Source organism: Hyperoodon ampullatus, assembly GCF_949752795.1.
Source record: "Hyperoodon ampullatus genome assembly, chromosome: 8".
Lineage (NCBI taxonomy): Eukaryota > Metazoa > Chordata > Mammalia > Artiodactyla > Ziphiidae > Hyperoodon > Hyperoodon ampullatus.
The window spans coordinates 12,352,543-12,373,184 of NC_136921.1; the positions used below are offsets into that span (position 1 = coordinate 12,352,543).

General features: G+C 48.5%; 1 protein-coding gene across 1 annotated transcript in view; it reads left to right on the forward strand.

Annotated features, from left to right (window-relative positions):
- Positions 1 to 2,600: 2,600 nt before the first annotated feature.
- IRS1 (insulin receptor substrate 1) overlaps positions 2,601 to 20,642 on the forward strand; it is a gene marked incomplete at its 5' end in the record, with an annotated part of 61,430 nt that continues 43,388 nt past the window's right edge. Inside the window, one exon of the mRNA XM_079710511.1 lies at positions 2,601 to 6,371. Coding sequence (XP_079566637.1) covers positions 2,601 to 6,350 — 3,750 coding nt within the window. The 3' untranslated portion in view covers positions 6,351 to 6,371. The remainder of the gene's footprint in view (positions 6,372 to 20,642) is intronic.

Here is a 20,642-nt window from a genome sequence, read left to right on the forward strand (position 1 = left end):
CCTCACCCTCTCTCCCCACCTCCCTCCTGCAATGCAAGGCTTGAAAGACAGGCAGCCCCACCAATCAGCAGGCTTCCCCAAGAAACTCCCCCCGCCCCTCAGCCCGGTATTAGGCCCAGGCGCGCTCCTCGGCGGCCCAGCGGGTCCCGTCACTGAGCATGCCCGGCGCCTCCACTGCTGCGTTTCCCGGCGACCGTCTTGCAGTGCTTGAGAGCTGGCGACCCCAAAACGGGCCAGCAATGGGGTGGGAAAATAAGATAGCGTTAAAAAGAGTGACAAGCGTCATTTTATTAAGGGTCCTTAATGCCACCTGGACCAGCAGGGGACAAACTGCTTGTTTACAGGTCAGTTTAACAAACAAACAAAAACTTTGGGGAGCATTTGCTTGTGGTGACACTGAGACCGCAAGCTAACAGTGTAAGAGTCTCTGCAAGTAGACCCAAGCTGCTGACCTGTTCTACTCATGAAGTGGGGCCTTTTCCTGTACAGTTGAGCTGGCACCATCCTTGTTTTTTCCCGATTATCCTTGTGGTCAAGGGTAAAAATTGTATGGGGTGGTTCAATGGGTGTGGAAGCTGTGTGTGACACAAACACTTCAGCCGGTATTTACACAGTCGAGTTCTGGCCTTGTGAACCCTCTGTAGGTCCGTAACATCTTTTTAAGATCACAAATAGATTTCAGAATATGGTAAGGGCCAGGCGTCTCATTTTCTCCCCAAGCCTTCATCCCAAGGTGTGAATCCCCGCCCTCTCTCGAGGATGGGGCGGGGGGGTGGGGGGAGCAGTGATATTGCCATTTTCTCCCTCAGTTCCTCAGCAGCTAACCCCACCGCGCCAGACATACGACGCTTCCCAGGGATCCCTCTTCTTGTTTTGGAGTGACCATAACCCCCTCCAATCACACCCTTGGGCGTCCCTCCGCGTTTTCGTGGTACTTCATTGCAGCAAATGCGGGGATTCCAAGGTGGAAGGCTGGCCCAGAAGTCCTTTAGAAAACCTCACACAAAATACAGATCTCACCATGGCCTATCACCCTGAAACTGAAATCCAGCCTTTATATTTCCAGGGAGAAAAAGCCTTGACTAGGAACCTCCCTCCGGAGGGGTTGATCTTACCTGTTAGGTAAGATCCAGCCCAGCTCTCGCGCCCCCTCCTCCCCGGGCCCTCCTACGCTGGGCTCTGAAGCCGCAGTGCCCCCCCGTCGCCCCCCACCCTCGCTCCTGCGTCTTCCTGAGTTCGCCCCCCCCTCCGCGTTTTCCCAGACTCCCCTCGTGCCTTCGGGTAGCCACCCAAACACCCCCGCCCGCGCCCGCGGCGGGGATTCCTGCGGGCCGGGGGCGCCCTGGGTGGCGCGCGAGGAGGAAGGCTCTGCGCCAGGGCGGGCGGCCGCGTAGGGGCGCTGCCCGAGCGCTGCGCAGAGGCCGGGCGCGGGCGCCGCTGCGGCACGGCCGCGGGGCGGAGAGGGGCGGGCGCGGGGCGGGCTCGGCCGGGAATGTAGAGACCCGGGCGGGAGCCTCCCGGCGGCGGCGGCGGCGGCGGCGGCGGCGGCCAGGCTGCGGAGCGCAGAGGCTCCGTCACGTGTTTTTCTCCTCCGAGTGAGACGGCGGCGCGGTCGGAGGGGGCCGGCGCGCAGAGCCAGACGCCGCCGCTTGTTTTGGTTGGGGCTCTCGGCAACTCTCCGAGGAGGAGGGAGGAGGGGAGAAGTAACTGCAGCGGCAGCGCCTCCCGGGGAAGAGACGTCTTCCCCGACTCCTTCCCCAGCCACCCCCCGTTTCGTCTCCCGCCCTCGTCCTCCCCCCTCCTCCCCTGCCGACTGGAGCGAGGGGCAGGGATGAGCCTGTCCCTCTGGCGCGTCCCCAGCTCCCCAGGCTGCCTAGTAGCGTTTCGCGTGGAAAAGCCACTTTCTCCGCCTGCCGAGATGGGCCCGAACGGGGGCTGCAGAGGACGCGTCCGCGGGCGGCGGCAGCAGCAGCAGCAGCAGCAACGGCCGCAGCGCCGCGGTCTCTGCGATTGAGCTGGTATTTGGGCGGCTGGTGGCGGCGGGGACGGTTGGGGGGGGTGGGAGGAGGCGGAGGAAGAGGCGAAGGAGGAGGAGGAGGAGGGAGAACCCCGTGCAACGTTGGGACTTGGCAGCTCGCCTCCCCCTGCCCAAGGATATTTAATTTGCCTCGGGAATCGTTACTTCCAGAGGGGAACTCAGGAGGGAAGGCGCGCGCGTCTGGAGGGGCAACGCCAGGACCCCCGGCCGCCGCCTGCCTGCGCCGGACTCTGGCCCCGGCGGCGAGAGATGCTTCTTCCCGGCCGCAGCGGCTGAAAGGAGACTTGGCTCTCGGGGTATCCGGGCTGCACTCGCGTCGGACGCGCAACCTCCCCGCAGGGCATGAAACGCCAGTAAACTCCGGTCGGGGCTATCTCCTTGGCGCAGCTGCTGCGTGCTCCTCTACTGCCCCTCCCCGGCGCGGAGGGCGGCGTGGATTTCGGAGTCAGGGTTTCTGCCGCCTCCAGCCCTGTTTGCATGTGCGGGGCCGCGGCGAGGAGCCTCCGCCCCCCGCCCGGTTGTTTTTCGGCGCCTCCCTCCGCGCGGTGGCGGCGGCGGCAGCATGGCGAGCCCTCCGGAGACCGACGGCTTCTCCGACGTGCGCAAGGTGGGCTACCTGCGCAAGCCCAAGAGCATGCACAAGCGATTCTTCGTGCTGCGGGCGGCCAGCGAGGCTGGGGGCCCGGCGCGCCTCGAGTACTACGAGAACGAGAAGAAGTGGCGGCACAAGTCGAGCGCCCCCAAACGCTCGATCCCCCTGGAGAGCTGCTTCAACATCAACAAGCGGGCCGACTCCAAGAACAAGCACCTGGTGGCCCTCTATACCCGGGACGAGCACTTTGCCATCGCGGCGGACAGCGAGGCCGAGCAGGACAGCTGGTACCAGGCCCTCCTGCAGCTGCACAACCGTGCCAAGGGCCACCACGACGGGGCCGCGGCCCCCGGGGCGGGAGGCGGCGGGGGCAGCTGCAGTGGCAGCTCCGGCCTTGGCGAGGCCGGGGAGGACTTGAGCTACGGGGACGTTCCCCCAGGACCCGCCTTCAAGGAAGTCTGGCAGGTGATCCTGAAACCCAAGGGCCTGGGTCAGACAAAGAACCTGATTGGCATCTACCGCCTCTGCCTCACCAGCAAGACCATCAGCTTCGTGAAGCTGAACTCGGAGGCTGCCGCGGTGGTGCTGCAGCTGATGAACATCAGGCGCTGTGGCCACTCAGAGAACTTCTTCTTCATCGAAGTGGGCCGTTCCGCAGTGACGGGGCCTGGGGAGTTCTGGATGCAGGTGGATGACTCTGTGGTGGCCCAGAACATGCACGAGACAATCCTGGAAGCCATGCGGGCCATGAGCGATGAGTTCCGCCCTCGAAGCAAGAGCCAGTCCTCCTCCAACTGCTCTAACCCCATCAGTGTCCCCCTGCGCAGGCATCACCTCAACAACCCTCCACCCAGCCAGGTGGGGCTGACCCGCCGCTCACGCACAGAGAGCATCACTGCCACCTCCCCGGCCAGCTTGGTAGGCGGGAAGCAGGGCTCCTTCCGGGTCCGTGCCTCTAGTGATGGCGAAGGCACCATGTCTCGCCCTGCCTCTGTGGACGGCAGTCCTGTGAGTCCCAGCACCAACAGGACCCATGCCCACCGGCATCGAGGCAGTTCCCGGCTGCACCCACCTCTCAACCACAGCCGCTCCATCCCCATGCCTTCTTCTCGCTGCTCGCCTTCCGCCACCAGCCCGGTCAGTCTGTCGTCCAGTAGCACCAGTGGCCACGGCTCCACCTCGGACTGTCTCTTCCCGCGGCGGTCTAGTGCTTCCGTGTCCGGTTCCCCCAGTGATGGCGGTTTCATCTCCTCTGATGAGTATGGCTCCAGTCCCTGCGATTTCCGAAGTTCCTTCCGCAGTGTCACCCCGGATTCCCTGGGCCACACCCCGCCGGCCCGCGGTGAGGAGGAGCTGAGCAACTACATCTGCATGGGAGGCAAGGGGGCCTCCACCCTCACGGCCCCCAATGGTCACTACATTTTGCCTCGGAGTGGCAACGGTCACCGCTACATCCCGGCAGCTGGCTTGGGCACGAGCCCAGCCCTGACAGGGGATGAAGCAGCCAGTGCTGCAGATCTGGACAATCGGTTCCGAAAGCGGACTCACTCTGCTGGCACGTCGCCTACCATTTCCCACCAGAAGACCCCATCCCAGTCCTCTGTGGCCTCCATTGAGGAATATACCGAGATGATGCCTGCCTACCCACCAGGAGGTGGCAGTGGAGGCCGAGTGCCCAGCTACCGGCACTCCGCCTTCGTGCCCACCCACTCCTACCCAGAGGAGGGTCTGGAAATACACCCCTTGGAGCGGCGTGTGGGCCACCACCGCCCAGACACCTCCAACCTCCACACCGATGATGGCTACATGCCCATGTCCCCAGGGGTGGCCCCAGTGCCCGGGAGCCGAAAGGGCAGTGGGGACTACATGCCCATGAGCCCCAAGAGCGTGTCTGCCCCTCAGCAGATCATCAACCCCATCAGACGCCATCCCCAGAGAGTGGACCCCAATGGCTACATGATGATGTCCCCAAGCGGCAGCTGCTCTCCCGACATTGGAGGCGGGCCCAGCAGCGGCGGCAGCGGCGGTGCCGCCCCTTCTGGGAGCAGCTATGGCAAGCTCTGGACGAATGGGGTAGGGGGCCACCACTCTCATGCCCTGCCACACCCCAAACTCCCTGTGGAGAGCAGTAGCGGCAAGCTGTTGTCTTGTACGGGTGACTACATGAACATGTCGCCAGTGGGGGACTCCAACACCAGCAGCCCTTCCGACTGCTACTATGGCCCTGAGGACCCCCAGCACAAGCCAGTCCTCTCCTACTACTCGTTGCCAAGGTCCTTTAAGCACACCCAGCGCCCCGGGGAGCTGGAGGAGGGTGCCCGGCACCAGCACCTCCGCCTTTCCTCCAGCTCGGGTCGACTCCTCTATGCTGCGGCGACGGAAGATTCCTCCTCGTCCACCAGCAGCGACAGCCTGGGCGGGGGATACTGCGCGGCTAGGCCCGAGCCTGGCCTCCCGCATCTCCACCATCAGGTCCTGCAGCCCCATCTGCCTCGAAAGGTGGACACAGCTGCCCAGACCAACAGCCGCCTGGCCCGGCCCACGAGGCTGTCCCTGGGGGATCCCAAGGCCAGCACCTTACCCCGGGCCCGAGAGCAGCCGCAGCCGCAGCCGCCGCCACCCCTGCTGCCCCCTCCAGAGCCCAAGAGCCCAGGGGAATATGTGAATATTGAATTTGGGAGCGATCAGCCGGGCTACTTATCAGGCCCGGGGGTGTCCCACAGCTCGCCTTCTGTCCGGTGTCCATCCCAGCTCCAGCCGCCTCCCAGAGAGGAGGAGACGGGCGCGGAAGAGTACATGAACATGGACCTGGGGCCGGGCCGGAGGGCCGCCTGGCGGGAGAGCACCGGGGTCCAGCCGGGCAGCATGGGCCCGGCGCCCCCTGGAGCTGCTAGCGTGTGCAGGCCCACCAGGGCAGTGCCCAGCGGCCGGGGTGACTACATGACCATGCAGATGGGCTGTCCCCGGCAGAGCTACGTGGACACCTCGCCAGTCGCCCCCATCAGCTATGCGGACATGCGGACCGGCGGCGGCGGCGGCGGCGGTGTCGTCGTGGAGGAGGCCAGCCTGCCTGGGGCCGCCGCGGCCACGCCCTCCTCATCCTCGACGGCCTCTGCTTCCCCCGCCGCGCCTCAAGGGGCAGAGGAGCTGGCGGCCCGCTCTTCCCTGCTGGGGGGCCCGCAGGGACCCGGGGGCCCGAGTGCCTTCACGCGGGTGAACCTCAGTCCCAACCGCAACCAGAGTGCCAAAGTGATCCGTGCCGACCCGCAAGGGTGCAGGAGGCGGCACAGCTCCGAGACCTTCTCCTCGACGCCCAGTGCCACCCGGGCAGGCAACACGGTGCCCTTCGGAGGGGGGGCTGCAGCCGGGGGCGGCGGTGGTGGCAGCAGCAGCACGGAGGACGTGAAACGCCACAGCTCTGCTTCCTTTGAGAACGTGTGGCTGCGGCCTGGGGAGCTCGGGGGAGCCCCCAAGGAGCTGGCCCAAGTGTGCGGGGCCCCCGGGGGTTTGGAGAATGGACTTAACTACATAGACCTGGATTTGGTCAAGGACTTCAACCAGAGCCCTCAAGAGCGCCCCGCTCAGCCGCAGCCTCCTCCTCCCCCGCCCCCTCATCAGTCTCTGGGACGCAGCGAGAGCGGCTCCACCAGCCGCTCCAGCGAGGATTTAAGCGCCTATGCCAGCATCAGTTTCCAGAAGCCGCCAGAGGACCTCCAGTAGCTCAACTGGACATCACAGCAGGTGCGTTTCATGGTGACAAAAGTCAGAAGACAAAATTGCTTTTAACCTTGTGCTCGAATTCTCTTCCCCTGGCCCCGCCCCTTCTTCCCTCCCCTCCCCACGGCTTCTTTAGGGAGTGCACTCCTAGGAGGGAGGGGTCAGGGCACAGGAGATGACACCTGGCTGATGGCCCGATAAATCTGTAGGAGCAGCCACAGGAGGGCTTTTTCCTTTGAGGTTCCCAAGTGAAGTACTTTGGTATTTCCAAGACATATATCCTACAATACCAGTTCTGAGGTGTGTGAAGTTCAGGTATAAGAACCTTGATCTCTTTATCGAAGTTTTCTTTTGACTATACAATTAGGTCAGTCTCTGGAAGGGACAGTTCTATAAAAATATTTATTAATACAGGGGCTAAGCCCTTCATGGAAAGGTAATTTCTCAGAGCTCTTAAGGGTGGTTTTATCAAGTTGCTCTGTGTACTTTGGTTCTGTGATTTCACAATACCAAGGCAACATAAATAGCAGTGGGAAGCATCAATTTTTAGTCCTGTTGCCCTAAAAAGATTCAGAAGTAAGAGCTTGCTTAGGCTTATGTGTTTAAAGAAATACCTGTCTGTGACTCTCTTTAGAACGTAATTATTGGTGATATTTTTTTTTGTTCCTACCTGCATGAAGATTTATGAAATATTACTCACGCACTGACCCACAACCTCACAGGCGTGGCTGCTTTTATACAGTGAAGTCTTGCGTGCGTCTGGGACCCATTACTGAGTTAAGAGTTACGAAAATTCATCTTAGCTTGTGTGCCTTACAATTGTCTTTTCTTGCAAAGGCCCGCACAGAGACACCACACGGGTCATATTGGGGCTACTGTACATCTTCTGTAAAATTACTTAACATTTTTACATTGAAAAGAAGGAATATTAAGTCAGGGAAATGAGAAGAGTCTGGTTTTCATCTGCACTGAATGTAAGGGCTAACCCTTGTACTCTTCGTTTGTAGGATATTTATTGTTTGCCTTTTAAGTTCAAGAGTAGATGCCTCAGTAAATGTTGAAAGTTGGCTTCAGGTGGTCTGCGGCTAAGGCTGTATTGAAAACGAGAAACATTTGTAATAGGAAATTAGCTTGCCCTTGGTTCTGTTGAGACTGTTTTCTGGTGGTCATGATTGTGGGAGGAGGAGAGGAGTATAGTTTGCAAATAATGAGATGAGTTGGCAATGTAGAAATTTCCAGCATTTGGAAACACTTTATTCTGACAAACTGATTATCTTGTGATAGTCTTTTTACATATGCTTCACCGAATGAGCTTTTAAAAGCATTTTTTCTTCTTAATGTGTGTCCATTCATAAGAAATTCATGTGTGTATTGGGTTTCTATTGATAGGTATTTTTTTATTATGTGGTCACAGTCTCCTTGATTCTAACAGTTTCTAATATTTGACCCATATCATCTTCTGTTTCATAGAACAAGGTACAGGTATACAGACATTCAAACTAAGATTTTAGGTGATACGATATATTACACAAAGCATTTATTTGATTAGTATTCAAGATTTATTTTCATGATTCGTCCTCTAGAAGAGAGATTTACTTGTGTACCTCAACAGTAAAAATTTTGGTTATTTCAAATGATGTTTTTGGAAATGTGAATCTCTCTAACACTTTAACTGTTTGTGTTGCAAAGTGTTGCATTTATAAAGGAATGAGAATTTGAAGGGAAAAAAAACCCAGCAGAACTAAGATTTTGCTTTTAAAGGAGACGAAACATGAGGCTAACAAACAATAAGTTTTCCTCACCTGTTTTCTTAATTTGAACAGGTTTTTTTTTTTAAGAGAGTAGAATAAATAGTATTTTGTTCTGAAGGAAATTGATGACCAAATAAAGTTTTTGTTTTTCAAAAGGGCTTTAAAATAAAATCCTCTTCATATGGAGGATACACTAAAAACGAACCAACCAAAACAAAACAATCTTCTATTCTTAGCTTTCTGAGGGAAAATATAATATTCTGGAACAACCATATAAGCATATCGTTAATAATCCTGGAGTAGCAATAGACCATGCTTTGATAGCACCATGCAATAAAGATTCTAAAATGTGTATTTGTAAGATGTAAATGGAGAGAGATGAGTGTGTGTGTGTGTGTGTGTGTGTTTTAAGTGAGGTACCAAATGCTACTTGGCACATTTACATCCTGAATTCTGCTTGTCTGCCTTTGCCCTGTTGAGTTTAAAGATGTGATGTGATAGGCAACTATCATCTGAAACAAAAAGAAATCAAACCTGTCTGTGGCAAACCACTTTGTCTGGGAATGAGTGTGTTAGACTGTGAAAACCTTGCTTTCCTAACTTCCTCAGCAATTGCTACCTTTGCCTATCTTTCCGTGTTTCTCAGGTAAAACCTGAAATAGGAAAGGAATGAGGGGCTCAGAGATGTGTGCTCTTTCTCCTAACCCCTCATTTTAAACAGCTCTTCTTGTTGAATATTTTTCACTGGAACATTTCTGAGGTATTTAGTGCAGGTGCCCAGGACTGCTGGTTGCCCTTGATTCACCTTCTGTCTGACCCCCTTTTCTGTTTCTCTTCTCTCTCTCGGCCATCCGTGTCTCCTCTGGGTTCTGACCTGCTGGGCTGTTTTATCTCCCTCTCCTGTGCCCCTTGTTTCCCACCTCTTATTTCATGTTCCTGCCATTGTCTTTTCTTTTCTTTCAGGCTCCATTTCATAATTTCGCAGTACTTGTGGCCTACTCTCCGCAGAGAGTGCATTGAGAGCCCAAAAGGGAGGGCAGAAAGGGCATGGCAGCCCAGCTACCTTCAACCAGCATTTACCGCAAATTTGTGTGTTAGTTTTGTAAGTGCATCTGGGCAGATAGAGCAGGCTTTGGCAAAGACACAGACTCCAGCCATTGCTTTAAGGTTCCCTTTTTTTTCAGTCATTTTGTTACGTCCCCTTGAAAAACAAAATGGGCCATTTTTCTTCCTTTCACTGCATTTCCTAGTTGTGATTTCCAGGATGCCTACCTCCACGACTACCTCCCATCTCTCCTTCCCTCTCCCTCCCTCCTGTCCCCTCGCTGTGTGGCCTTTTTGTCTGGCGCACACCCTCTGGGCTCTGGCACTTTCCCGTTTCCTCGGTCACCTCTGCTTCCTGCATTCCTCCCTATTTATTTGGGGCTTGGTTCCCCCTGCCTCCTGCAAAGCCCCCTTTGGCCTGGGGTCGGGGGATCTGCAGCGAGGCTGAGGCCACCCTAAGAAGACTCCAGCCGGGCCCTCCTCCGGTCGCCTGGGGGCGCGGGGGGCGGCCGGGTCCCTTCCCCGGCGCGTGGTGTGAGGTGGCGGTGGCTGACGGCGGTGGCGGGCGAGCCGCGGCCCCTGCACAGCAGTGCAGAGTCTGGCCCTGAGCGGGCGGGGCAGCCGGGCTCTGACTGGCCCCGCCGGAGCCAATCAGCGCGAGCGTAGGCCGAGCCGCAGCAGGGGTGGGGAGGGGCCTCGGGCGAGGGTTGATAGGGGGCCTTGGTCCGGAGTCCGGGGGTGGCGGCGGCGGGCCGGGCATCCGTCGCCCACCCCTCTCCCTCCACCCCTTCCCTCTGGAGCCCACAGAACTGAGCCAAGTACACGCCCCCTCCACCCCCCTCCCAGAGGATGTTATGCACTCGGCCTTATTCTTGTCCATCTAGACCAGAATCCTAAGAATGAGAAAGTCCAACCAGCCCACTGACAGAGGCCGGAAACACACGCTTCCTCTTATATTTAATTGAGAAAAATCCAGGCCGTGACCATGTGACGTGCCCCATTTTGTTTCCCTCCTCTCTTTACTACGGTTTACTACTACACCACGTTCCTGTTCCTTCACCTTCCTGTCTTGAAATCTGCAAGCAGGAGGGAGCTCTACAGCACGTGGTTGTAGGATTGATTGGGTTGGCTCAAGATTTTTACATTTACTTCTCTTACTATTGGGAGGGAGGAGAGAAAAAAACGGAGTAGGAAATACAAGTGCTGTGGCTGGCACCGTGTGGGGATCATTCGGAAAACACATTTGGCTTGAAATTACGTTAGGCTCAACCGTTTATTGAGTGCTTGCAGTTTGCAAAGCACCAAGCTAGATAAGATCAACAAAAACTGACCATCCTCGGCCCATGGGAGCTCACTGAGAAATGAAAACGTCTGATGTAGCTTGCTTGCAAATGGTGAGAATCTAGAAATTCGTTACAAGGGCTTGGGTAGGGTTCCTTACTGAGCTTGGAGGTAATGCTGCTTGCTTCTCAAAAACAGATTTGTCTTTTGACCAGTGACAGCCCTAGTGACAGCTCATCAGGGCAGGCTGGGCGAACTGTTTTTGAAAGCTTGCTAGATTTGTGTTGTGCTCCCTCACATAACCAAAATTGTGTGAAATGTAGTACCAGATGAGATCGGAAATATGTTCAGATTTGTCTTTTGTACAATAAAGAGGGGAAATAACAAAGAGAAATACCATGGAAGTATTTTCTTCTCCCCATCCCTCTCAAATAAGCATTTCTCACCAGCCAGCAATCCCTGTTGCAATCACTGAATCATAAGCCCCAAAGGCAGCATTTTTCCTTAGGTGTTGATTGAAACATCGCAGGTGAAAATGTAAGGAAGTAATTCTATGCCCCTGAGTAATTCTGTGCCCCAGTACTGCTTCTGAGCAGGTGGGAGTGAGCTTCTCTGCTGTTCCAGAAAACTTTGAGCATCTAACAATCCTCTTAATTTCTGCAATTGTTTGGGTAGCTTTTTGTGTTAAAAATAAATCCATAAAAAAATTTCATATACTGGAGTCATTGGTCCGATTGCCCCCCAGATAAACACACTATCTCCAAGATTGTCTTAAGAGTAAGAGACTTGGAATCCAAAAGGGCATACTTCCCTCCCCCCTCCTTTTTTTTGTTTGTTTATCAGAATTCCCAGAAAGTAGTTTAATGCTATCTTGAATGATACAATGGAAAAAACAGCTTCTGGGAGCTAGAGATCTTGCTTTGTAGCACAGCCTGTTCCCTTCACTAAGCTGAGCGACCTTGAGAAAGTCACTTAATTTCTCTGTACTATTTCCTCATCAGTAACTGGAGAATTTTGTTCTAAATTATTCTAACTTCCTTTGCAGCTCTAAACGTAGGGATATTTTGGAGAAAATGACAGATATTCTTTAATGGGTCAGTTGTAATGAGGATTCTTTCTGAAGAAGCTATTGATGGGGTTGTAATGAAGTGCATTTGAATATACTGTTCTGTCCTGTTCTAACTTCTGGATCACTCTTTATGGTTTGATTCAGGACTGATTTTTAACCTTTCCTGTTTGGAGGGGGCATTTTCAGGTTTTAACAGACCTTAAGACAAACCTTCCTGACTACACCAGTCTAAATTTTTGGAACCTTCTCTAGACTGGATTCGGTTCCTCTCCCTCCTCCCTAAGGTCAGCTGTTGGAAGCATCCCTCCCCACCTGACAGTATAGGTCCGCCTTTAACCAATCCATGTCTATGACATTATTCTGTTTATTATGTTGGAAATCACCCCTTCTTGCGCTGGTGGTCTGTTTATGGACAGTGTTTCTCATTTGTTCCATCAGAATCCTTCAGTGAGGTATCCACTTGAGTGAATGGAGAGGAAATCTGAGAGGGCAATTGAGAACTATAGGAATTTGTGCACAATTTTTTGTTTAGTTTTATTTTTCTCTGTTAGACGTGTGAAAAAGTTCTTGCTGGCAGAAATCAGTGTTGTCCGACTTTGTGCTTCAGGATTTTTGATTGGTCGTTTGAGCTGTACAGTGCTTTGCTGACCCAGTGTAATCCTGACTGTCCAGTTGCCAATGTAGTCAGAGGTTCCTACCCTTTGGGCACCTCCATGTGTGTTTCATAAATCATTAGAATAGTTTATTGACTTTCAATCAAAACTTCATTAACCTAGTGCTTTTCCAATCCTCCTGCTATAATCATATATATTTCTTAGCTGTATAGTATATGAATGGTTCCTTTTATTTTGGTGAGCTGGTAGTTTTAGTATAATGGAACATTTCACAATTTTAAGGTTTTGTTTTGCTTTGTTTTAAAGAAATCCATTTCCTCAATTATTTCCTCATGTTACGGAGTTACTGGAAATTGTATTCAAGGAAAATAGCTTCTTGTGGATTAGTTTGAAGTCGGTTTCACGCTAAACATTCTGTAACTTTTTTTCATGCTAATACTTTTTTTTTTTTTTTTGGCTGCGTTGGGTGTTCATTGCTGTGCATGGGCTTTCTCTAGTTGTGGTGAGCGGGGGCTATTCTTCGTTGCGGTGCGCGGGCTTCTCATTGCAGTGGCTTCTCTTGTTGCGGAGCACGGGTTCTAGGCACGCGGACTTCAGTAGTTGAGGCTCGTGGGCTCTAGAGCTCAGGCTCAGTAGTTGTGGCGCACGGGCTTAGCCGCTCCGCGGCATGTGGGATCTTCCCGGACTAGGGATCGAACCCGTTTCCCCTGCATTGGCGGGTGGATTCTTAACCACTGCGCCACCAGGGAAGTCCCCTAATACTTTTCTTGTGTTTAAAATAATAGATACTCTACCACATTTATAATTATGTAATTGACTTATTATTTTATTACCTTGTGAGTCCATAGCTATATGGCAAACTTTAAAAGTTCTTTTAAAAATGTTATTGAAACAGGCTCAGAAGTTGTAATCACATTGAATTTTAACTTAACAGAATTAAATTTTGATGTCGGTATGGTATAATTGTATACTCATTTCAAACTATTGTGAAATGTTGCAAAAAGAGTTGTTGTAAAGCTTTTTAAAATGATAGACTAGTAAATATTATCTTTTTGGTTCTATTCTTATCTTCCAGTATAGAAATGGTAGTATTTTCTCCCATTCTTTTTTTTTTTTTTTTTTTTTTTTTTTTTTGCGGTACGCGGGCCTCTCACTGTTGTGGCCTCTCCCGTTGCGGAGCACAGGCTCTGGACACGCAGGCTCAGCAGCCATGGCTCACGGGCCCAGCCGCTCCGCGGCATGTGGGATCTTCCCGGACCGGGGCTCGAACCCGTGTCCCCTGCATCGGCAGGCGGACTCTCAACCACTGCGCCACCAGGGAAGCCCTCCCATTCTTAATTTATGGGAATAGGCGGAAGATAGATCAGATAAATATAAGGTACTGTCATCTATGGGAAGAGGAAAGTTTTCCATTTTAATAATCTTGCTGCAGGCTCTACTATAACCTATTTGTTAAAACAAATTTGGTTGGATAAATGTTATATGTGCTTCTTCAGTGAGTCAGTGATCTTTGAGTAACAGAGCTTTTACAAATGATGTATTTATGTTGAAAAGGCTGCTTTTCTTTTTCGACCCCCTTTCTGCATTTTCATGAATGATAGCGGTGGAATTAAATACATGGGTCAGAAAATAATTTTAATTGTGTTTATCTTCAAGCAGAGAGAAGATTTTTGTGGTTTTATTACCCTACCTTGAATATTTTATTAAGCTGTGTTGCCTTCATTGTCTTCCTTTGCCATTCCCTGTTTTTGTTGTTGCTGTTTTCCAGTCTGTGTCACACTGTCCACCATCACCCCTGTCCCTGTTGGAGCCAAACCCATATACACTGGTTGCTAATTGGTCGGACTGAAGAAAATGCCAGTATAACCCAAGTTGTAGTAAAGAAAAAAGACGTTGATAAACTTCCCTCCCCCCTTTTTTTTCTGTTAACCAAAAAATACTTTGATGTGAGTTCTCTGATCCTCCCTGACATATTTAGGTCATGGTACTGGACAGTATCAGTTTCTTGAGAAATTGATAGTTGGTGTTATGTTTGTTGAAATGATCAAAGAGGCATTCTTTTGGTTGTTGTTGTTTTCCTCATATATCTAGTGTGGCAAACAAGTTATATTTTACACAGAAAGTTGTGATTCTTTTAGGAAGGTTATGATCTAAATGAGACAGGCAAAATTAAAAAAAAAAAAGACATTTGCTAAAAATAGAGCAGTTGAAGGTCTCTGAAATATTCAGTAATTACTATGTATTTAACTACTATTCAATATTCTCCAATGATGATCTCCCTGTTCTTTTAAAGATTATTAAAAGGGCTCTGTGGGATATGAAACATAATCATACTTAGCTTTGAATTTTAGGGATTGTGGGAATAATCAGAAGAACTTTCCATCTCCATTATTACAATAATGGAGGCCACCCACCTCCCAACCCCAAAATAACTGATCTGCCTTTGGCCAGATAGGCCCTAAACTATGATTCCCCTCCCCCACTTTGCCTCAATAAACACCATTGAGCACCTGTGGTATTCCAAACAACACGTACTTTGTTAAGAGGATGGGGATGAAGACATGGAAACGGGGACAAAAATGGGAGGGAGGAGGATTCATCCAAGTAATTACCAAGTTTCTTATGGCACAGCTTACTTGGGGGGAAAAATTGAGATTCAGAAGGTGCAGTCCATGAAAATCTGCATTTTTCCTATACTTTCAGGGCTAAAGTGCCCATCTGTCTTAAAGTTTTGCAGCCATCTAACCATGGCTTCCTGCCTCACCATAACACAAGCATACTTAAATAGTTTATAAGGCTGTTGAAACCCTCCTTTGGGAGAATGGTGCATTTTCGGCCATTCTGCTAGCAAACATAATATTTACAAGAAACAAGAAAAAGATATCTTTGGTCTAAGTGAAGCAGCCAGGAGAGGGGTCCAGGTGTTTAATGTGCAGGAGTTCTGTGAGTACTTGTCACGGGTTGGTCAGTGTTAGGAAACATGGGGTGAAGATGAGGGCAGCAAAAGAAATTGTAAAATCTTTTCTTTTGGTCTTAGAAACTCTATTATTCAAGGACTTTTTCTCCCCCTTTGGGTAGGTGGTTTTTATTTTTAGTAGTGAAAACCTCTAAGCCTCTGACTTCTGGTTCCTGTGCTTGCTTCTGGCGGGAAGTATAATCTTCTTTGAGATTTTGCCATTTCTCTTTTTTAAGCTCTCTCTCTCTCTCTCTCTCTTTATTTGTTTTGATGGTGTGCAGTCATACTTGTTTTTAAGCTTATCGTAGTTTCTTCCAGAAACATTAAAAAGCATTTTTTTAAAGACCACCAAGTTTTATGATAGTTTGCTGTATCTATTCACACTATTTTTTTCTTTAATATTTTGGTATAGGCAATGCATGCATGTGCTGTAAGTTTCAAGTGGTTTAAACATTTTTTTAAAGGTATAGAGTGAAAATTAAGCCTTCCTCCCACTCCAGTTCCCCAGCTTCTCTTCTCAGAAGCCACCACCAATGCTTGTTTTTTGTTTATCTTTCCAGAGATGAGCTGCTCATAAAATTTGAAGCTTAGTAATAGAAAGTTGGGTAAATGCCCAACAGCTCAGAGTCTTCCATGGAAGAACACACTCAGACCCCACATTTCTGCACGAAAGGATCACAGCAGGCAATATACCTCTTACAATAGACTCACTGCTTTGTTTTTGTTAAAGGGAAAAAAAAAGTACTCTTTATTTTCCATGCCTCTTTGGAATACTCGGGTTAAAAGAAGTCCATAACCCACAAAGGAGGAAAAGCATTAGTTAAGAAATGGTCACCTTTTCTAACTTTGAGGTGTTTGTGCTAATTGATGGAGAAGGGGAAGGTGTCTAAATTTTCAAATTTTCATGGTATTACTCAAGTATTCGGCACCCAACCCCCTTAGCCCCCCACCCCAAGACTGAATGAATAACTAGTTCTTAATATAGTGCAGTAGGATTAAGTGTAAAGGTTAAGGATCTTTGTGAAGACTTTCTGGACACTAGGGTCTCATAGTTTTGAGAGTTCAAATGAATTAATGCCTCTTGCTGGATGACTGAGAGCTAGAAGTTCACCTCTGAGAAAAACATAAAAAGTGACTGCTTGGAGCTTCTAGTACCAGAGGCTGTTGTCTATATTTTTATTTAATGCCATTGGTGGTTGGTGAAAATATTCATGCTCTTTTCCTAGAGGAGAGAATTATACTTTCTAACAGTCCTCAGGCGGCTCACACACGACTGGAAATGAAATGTCCTGGAAGGGCACCCAGAGCCGGAGGACCTGAGGCATCTTGAACGATCCCTCTGCCTGTTCACCAAGACTGCCCTTTTCCCATGGACACAGGAAGCTGGACCGGATGAGAACTTCAACTTGAGTGGGGAGAGATGAGGAGCAATGACTGACATGGAGTCCAAGACTTTTAAATGGGTCGAAAGAGGTTTTCCCACCTGAGCACAAGCCCAGATCTGGGTAATGCAGAGTTGCTAATTATTGGAAAGCAAACCCAAAGGGTTGGCAACATCCCACTCAAAGCCAAAGCAGGACTTTGAACTCTTTGCCCCAGATCTTCTTCCAGGCCGTATTTACTTGTTTCTTTTACCAGAATCCCCAGTGTCTTAAATGTTCCTGAGGTTACAGAACAAAACAAAATGGGGCCACTGTATAAAGTATGTCATGGTAGAGGGAGGGGAGGGAAATCCCTAAAGTGTTTTGAGGGGCTGGCTGAGTGAGGGTATTTATAGCCTAGTCTTGGCAAGTCCTACCTACCCCGCTCAACTCCTACCTTGACTGCCGTCTTTGCCCCCTTTCCCAGTTCCAGTGCATGCTTTAAACCACAGCTAAACAATAATTTTCTTTCAAAGTGGATCCCATCCCTCTGGTTAGATTAAGGAATATAAATATTACCTTTTTTTTTTTAAAGAATGGGTAATGAGTTAATTTCTGAAAGCATTTTACCTCCACTAGTAGGGTACCCTGGACGTCATTGGGATTATAGTTAAAACTTTCCCTTTTGCCTAAACTTTACTGCGCGTGTGTGTGCGCGCGTGTGTGTGCGCACGCGTGTGTGTGCGTGGGGGGGGGAGTGGGGGGGCAGAGGGTTAGCATATGGAAACTACAGTCCAGTAAAAAGGGTTCTACTCCTAAAACTAGGTCTTTAAAGGTATCTTGCAGCCTGAGCCTTGGTCCCTCGCAAGTCCCTGCAAGGGACGACCTTCAGAAAGTGTGCGGGCTTGTTGTTTCTCGAGCCTTTGAACCGGGTGAGGAATGTGTCTCGAGACGGAAAACTGAATGGTTGGTGCTTTTAGCCTCCAGCTTGAAACTCGCTGGAGGAATGTTATTGTCCCTTCAGAGCCTGCTTCCCAACCCCCAGGGCTCTTGGAAAGCATCTTTGCAGGATGAAGTCCTCAACAAAAACCCATGCCACATACTGGACTGAATGTTAATATTATGACATAGTATGAGTGTGTTTCATGTTTGGTAATTGCAGTCATTGTTGCTTTTGTTGTGGTCATCCATTTAGAATGCTTGGTGTCAGTTGATTTATCTCTTGTAAAAATAAAATACAGTGTGTGTGTGTGTAAAAACAAAAACAAAAACAAAAAAAAACCCATGCCACCCAATTCGATCTAATTCACTACTTTTTGGTGGATTTTAAATGAATGTCTCTTCTCTAAGAATAGAACCCCATTCTATGGCTTCCTCACCACCCCAACTGAGATGATTTATAGTTACTCATGAGATAAAGAAACTTCAGGCTTTTATTTTTGGCTTGGGGAATATTATTTTAAAAAATAGTGACAGGAGGTATTTAGGGACATAAATAAAGAGTTCTTAGCTCTGATGAGTTCAGAATGGATTTCACCATCTGTAAAATTGCATTTGCAATGTAAAATCAATACATTTGAATGATCAAAGAAAACATTTAGAGTATTCAATTTGCTGGGTTCCAGTGTACCTAGCACCCAGTCTCTTTCCTTTCTTTTAGAAAGCTTACCCCTTCCTGCGAGATGCTGGAAACCCCTGTCCTGGCTCTAATTACTGGTTTAATGTTATTCCTTCCTACTAAAAATTGTAAGCTGTTTGAGAGTAGTGTCACTAATTGTTTCATGACTCCAGTATCTGTGGAGGTGCACACAAAATGCTTGCCGAGTTAAAAATTTGTATATCAACAAACAGTTCTAGAGAGAGTTGTTGAACCAAGGAGAAGACGGCTTTAGAAAAATCCCAAACAAAAACAATACTGTGGATATATTTTGAGTACCTCAAGCTATTTCATTTGCCAAATATTTTAAAAATCATATTCAGATTTAGCAATATATTAAAAAAATAGTCAAACAAAATTACAGGAGTCTTTGCAATCTGATATGACCGGATATGAAAACTTGGGGAAAATTAATTTCAGCTGCCTCATTGCTGTGTCTGAAATCCTTGGAAACTTCCTCTCTTCCCCCAAACCATTCTTTTAAAGATTGACAGAAACTTTGCTTTGTTTTGACAAGATTTATTTCTTTGCTTCCAACAGTAGTTCATCAACTTTTATTCTGCTAATAGAGTTCTTCTGATGTTAATTGTAGCCTACTGATCTAGGTCAGAGCATAGCATTTTCACTGAGGTTTAAGATATCAAAAGCAATGAGAAAAGTATTTGAAAAATAATTACTGTATCATAGTTACGTCTATTTTTAAAAAGAGGCCAGTTGTTAAGTATTTGATTCATAGAGTAGCCTTCTGATTTGTCCCTATGCTCATTCTTTTTCTTCCACTCGAGTATATTGTTGCTAATTAGCCCTCCTACTAAAATATAGGTAAGGTCTGGGAAAAGGAATTAAATGTAAATGAGTCCATTTTGCAAGTGTGGTACTTCTTACTACTCTGCTAAAAAGTTACCTTGGTCTCAGCAGTTGACCCTTATTGCCAAGATATGAGACTTTTCCCTTGTTTCCGCTCTTGATTACGGCTGGGCTAGTTTGATGACCAAAGGAGTAGAATGTATGTTCTAAACTAGCTATTCAGCTATTATAGCAATTCTTTTTAAACATTGCTTGGAATTTTAAGTATTACGCTAACAATTAGCATCCAAACAATTTTACATATAGCAAAACATTGGTCATCCTTTCAGATAAAACTCCACAAGTCCCCAGTATCTGTAACATAAATGTGTTCTATTTTATTTTAAATAGGACTTCAGTTTTCTTGGTCCTGCACAGTCACATTGGCATTCAGGCTACTTTCTAAAATTTGAAAGTGTTTCCAGCGGGTATGTGTCGGGTATTGAGCTAGGCTATTTTTCTCTCTGCCAAGGTGGTTGACTGGGTTTACATGCTTAGTGCAATGTGTCTGGCATTTGGTTGACACTATTTGTTGTAGATACTGAATGAATGAATGTGGGACCATATGTTTTTAAACCACAGTATGGGAAAGGTGCCAACACCTCATTTATCTGGAGAGCAGAATCCTATTCTATTCATGAGGACAGAGAGTTTTTCTTAGCTACGTTACCACTGTCTGACACTTGGTGGTACTTCTTGTCTTACATGTTTCCATTCATTCCATAATTAAACTGTTGTAATTACTGAACCTGGAAGTTTGAAGAAATCATAACTGGTCTTGAAGATAGTTTTGGGGAATCGCCAAAGACTCAAATGTTTGTAGTTCTGGTTAATTAATGCAACAAGGAGTTAGTGAGACACTACTTAGTGTCAGGCATATCCCTAAGTTTTTGAGTTACAACTGTAAAGAAAACACATGAAAATTCAGACCCTCATAGAGCTTTTTTTTATGAGGACTGGTTGAGGGAGAGGCTAGAAAGGATCGGCCTTCTCGGGGGACAAATAACATCCACTGAGAGAAGGAATAGGGACTACTGGCCCTTTTTCTGGACTTGAGGGGTTGACATTGATTTGTTCATGTACTTTTACTTTAAAACTCATCACGTCCTTTTGCCTGCATCTAAGTACGTCATTTGTACTCCTTGGGGTTTTTCAGTCATGATTAAGGTTGCCTTGTGACTCACAAGTGAAGCAAAGTCAGATTTTCCTAACGTCAAAGGGCAGGATTTGAAAGAGAGGGAAGTAAGACTTGAAATTGGTGTGTGTCTGCTTTAGAGAAGATTGTCTTACATGAAAGGCAAGATCTAGAACAGATGACACCATGGGAAGGGTGTGCGGGGTGTGTGATGTCTCTAGGAGGCCCTGGAAAAGACTGGCCACAGCTGTGGCCACCACTGTGTGTTGGGCCACATGTGTGTGCTGGTGTCATGAACCACAGCTTATGTCGTAGTTTTGGATGGTAGTATTGATAGTTTTCACTGAGTATTAAGAGGTTTCTTTTGAAGACTATTATGCAAAACTGGTAATTTGTCATACCAATTCTTTTCTGAAGTTTTGGTTGAAAATTCTGTTGGACAATTATTTACTATGTTTGCTTTTCTCTGCATTTATTCCTTATACAAAATGTGAGGAAAGACCAATATCTTGAAACTACTCTTTAAAAGGTGCTTTTATTTTGCTCTTACTGCATAATTTACTAATAAGGATCTTCAGGTA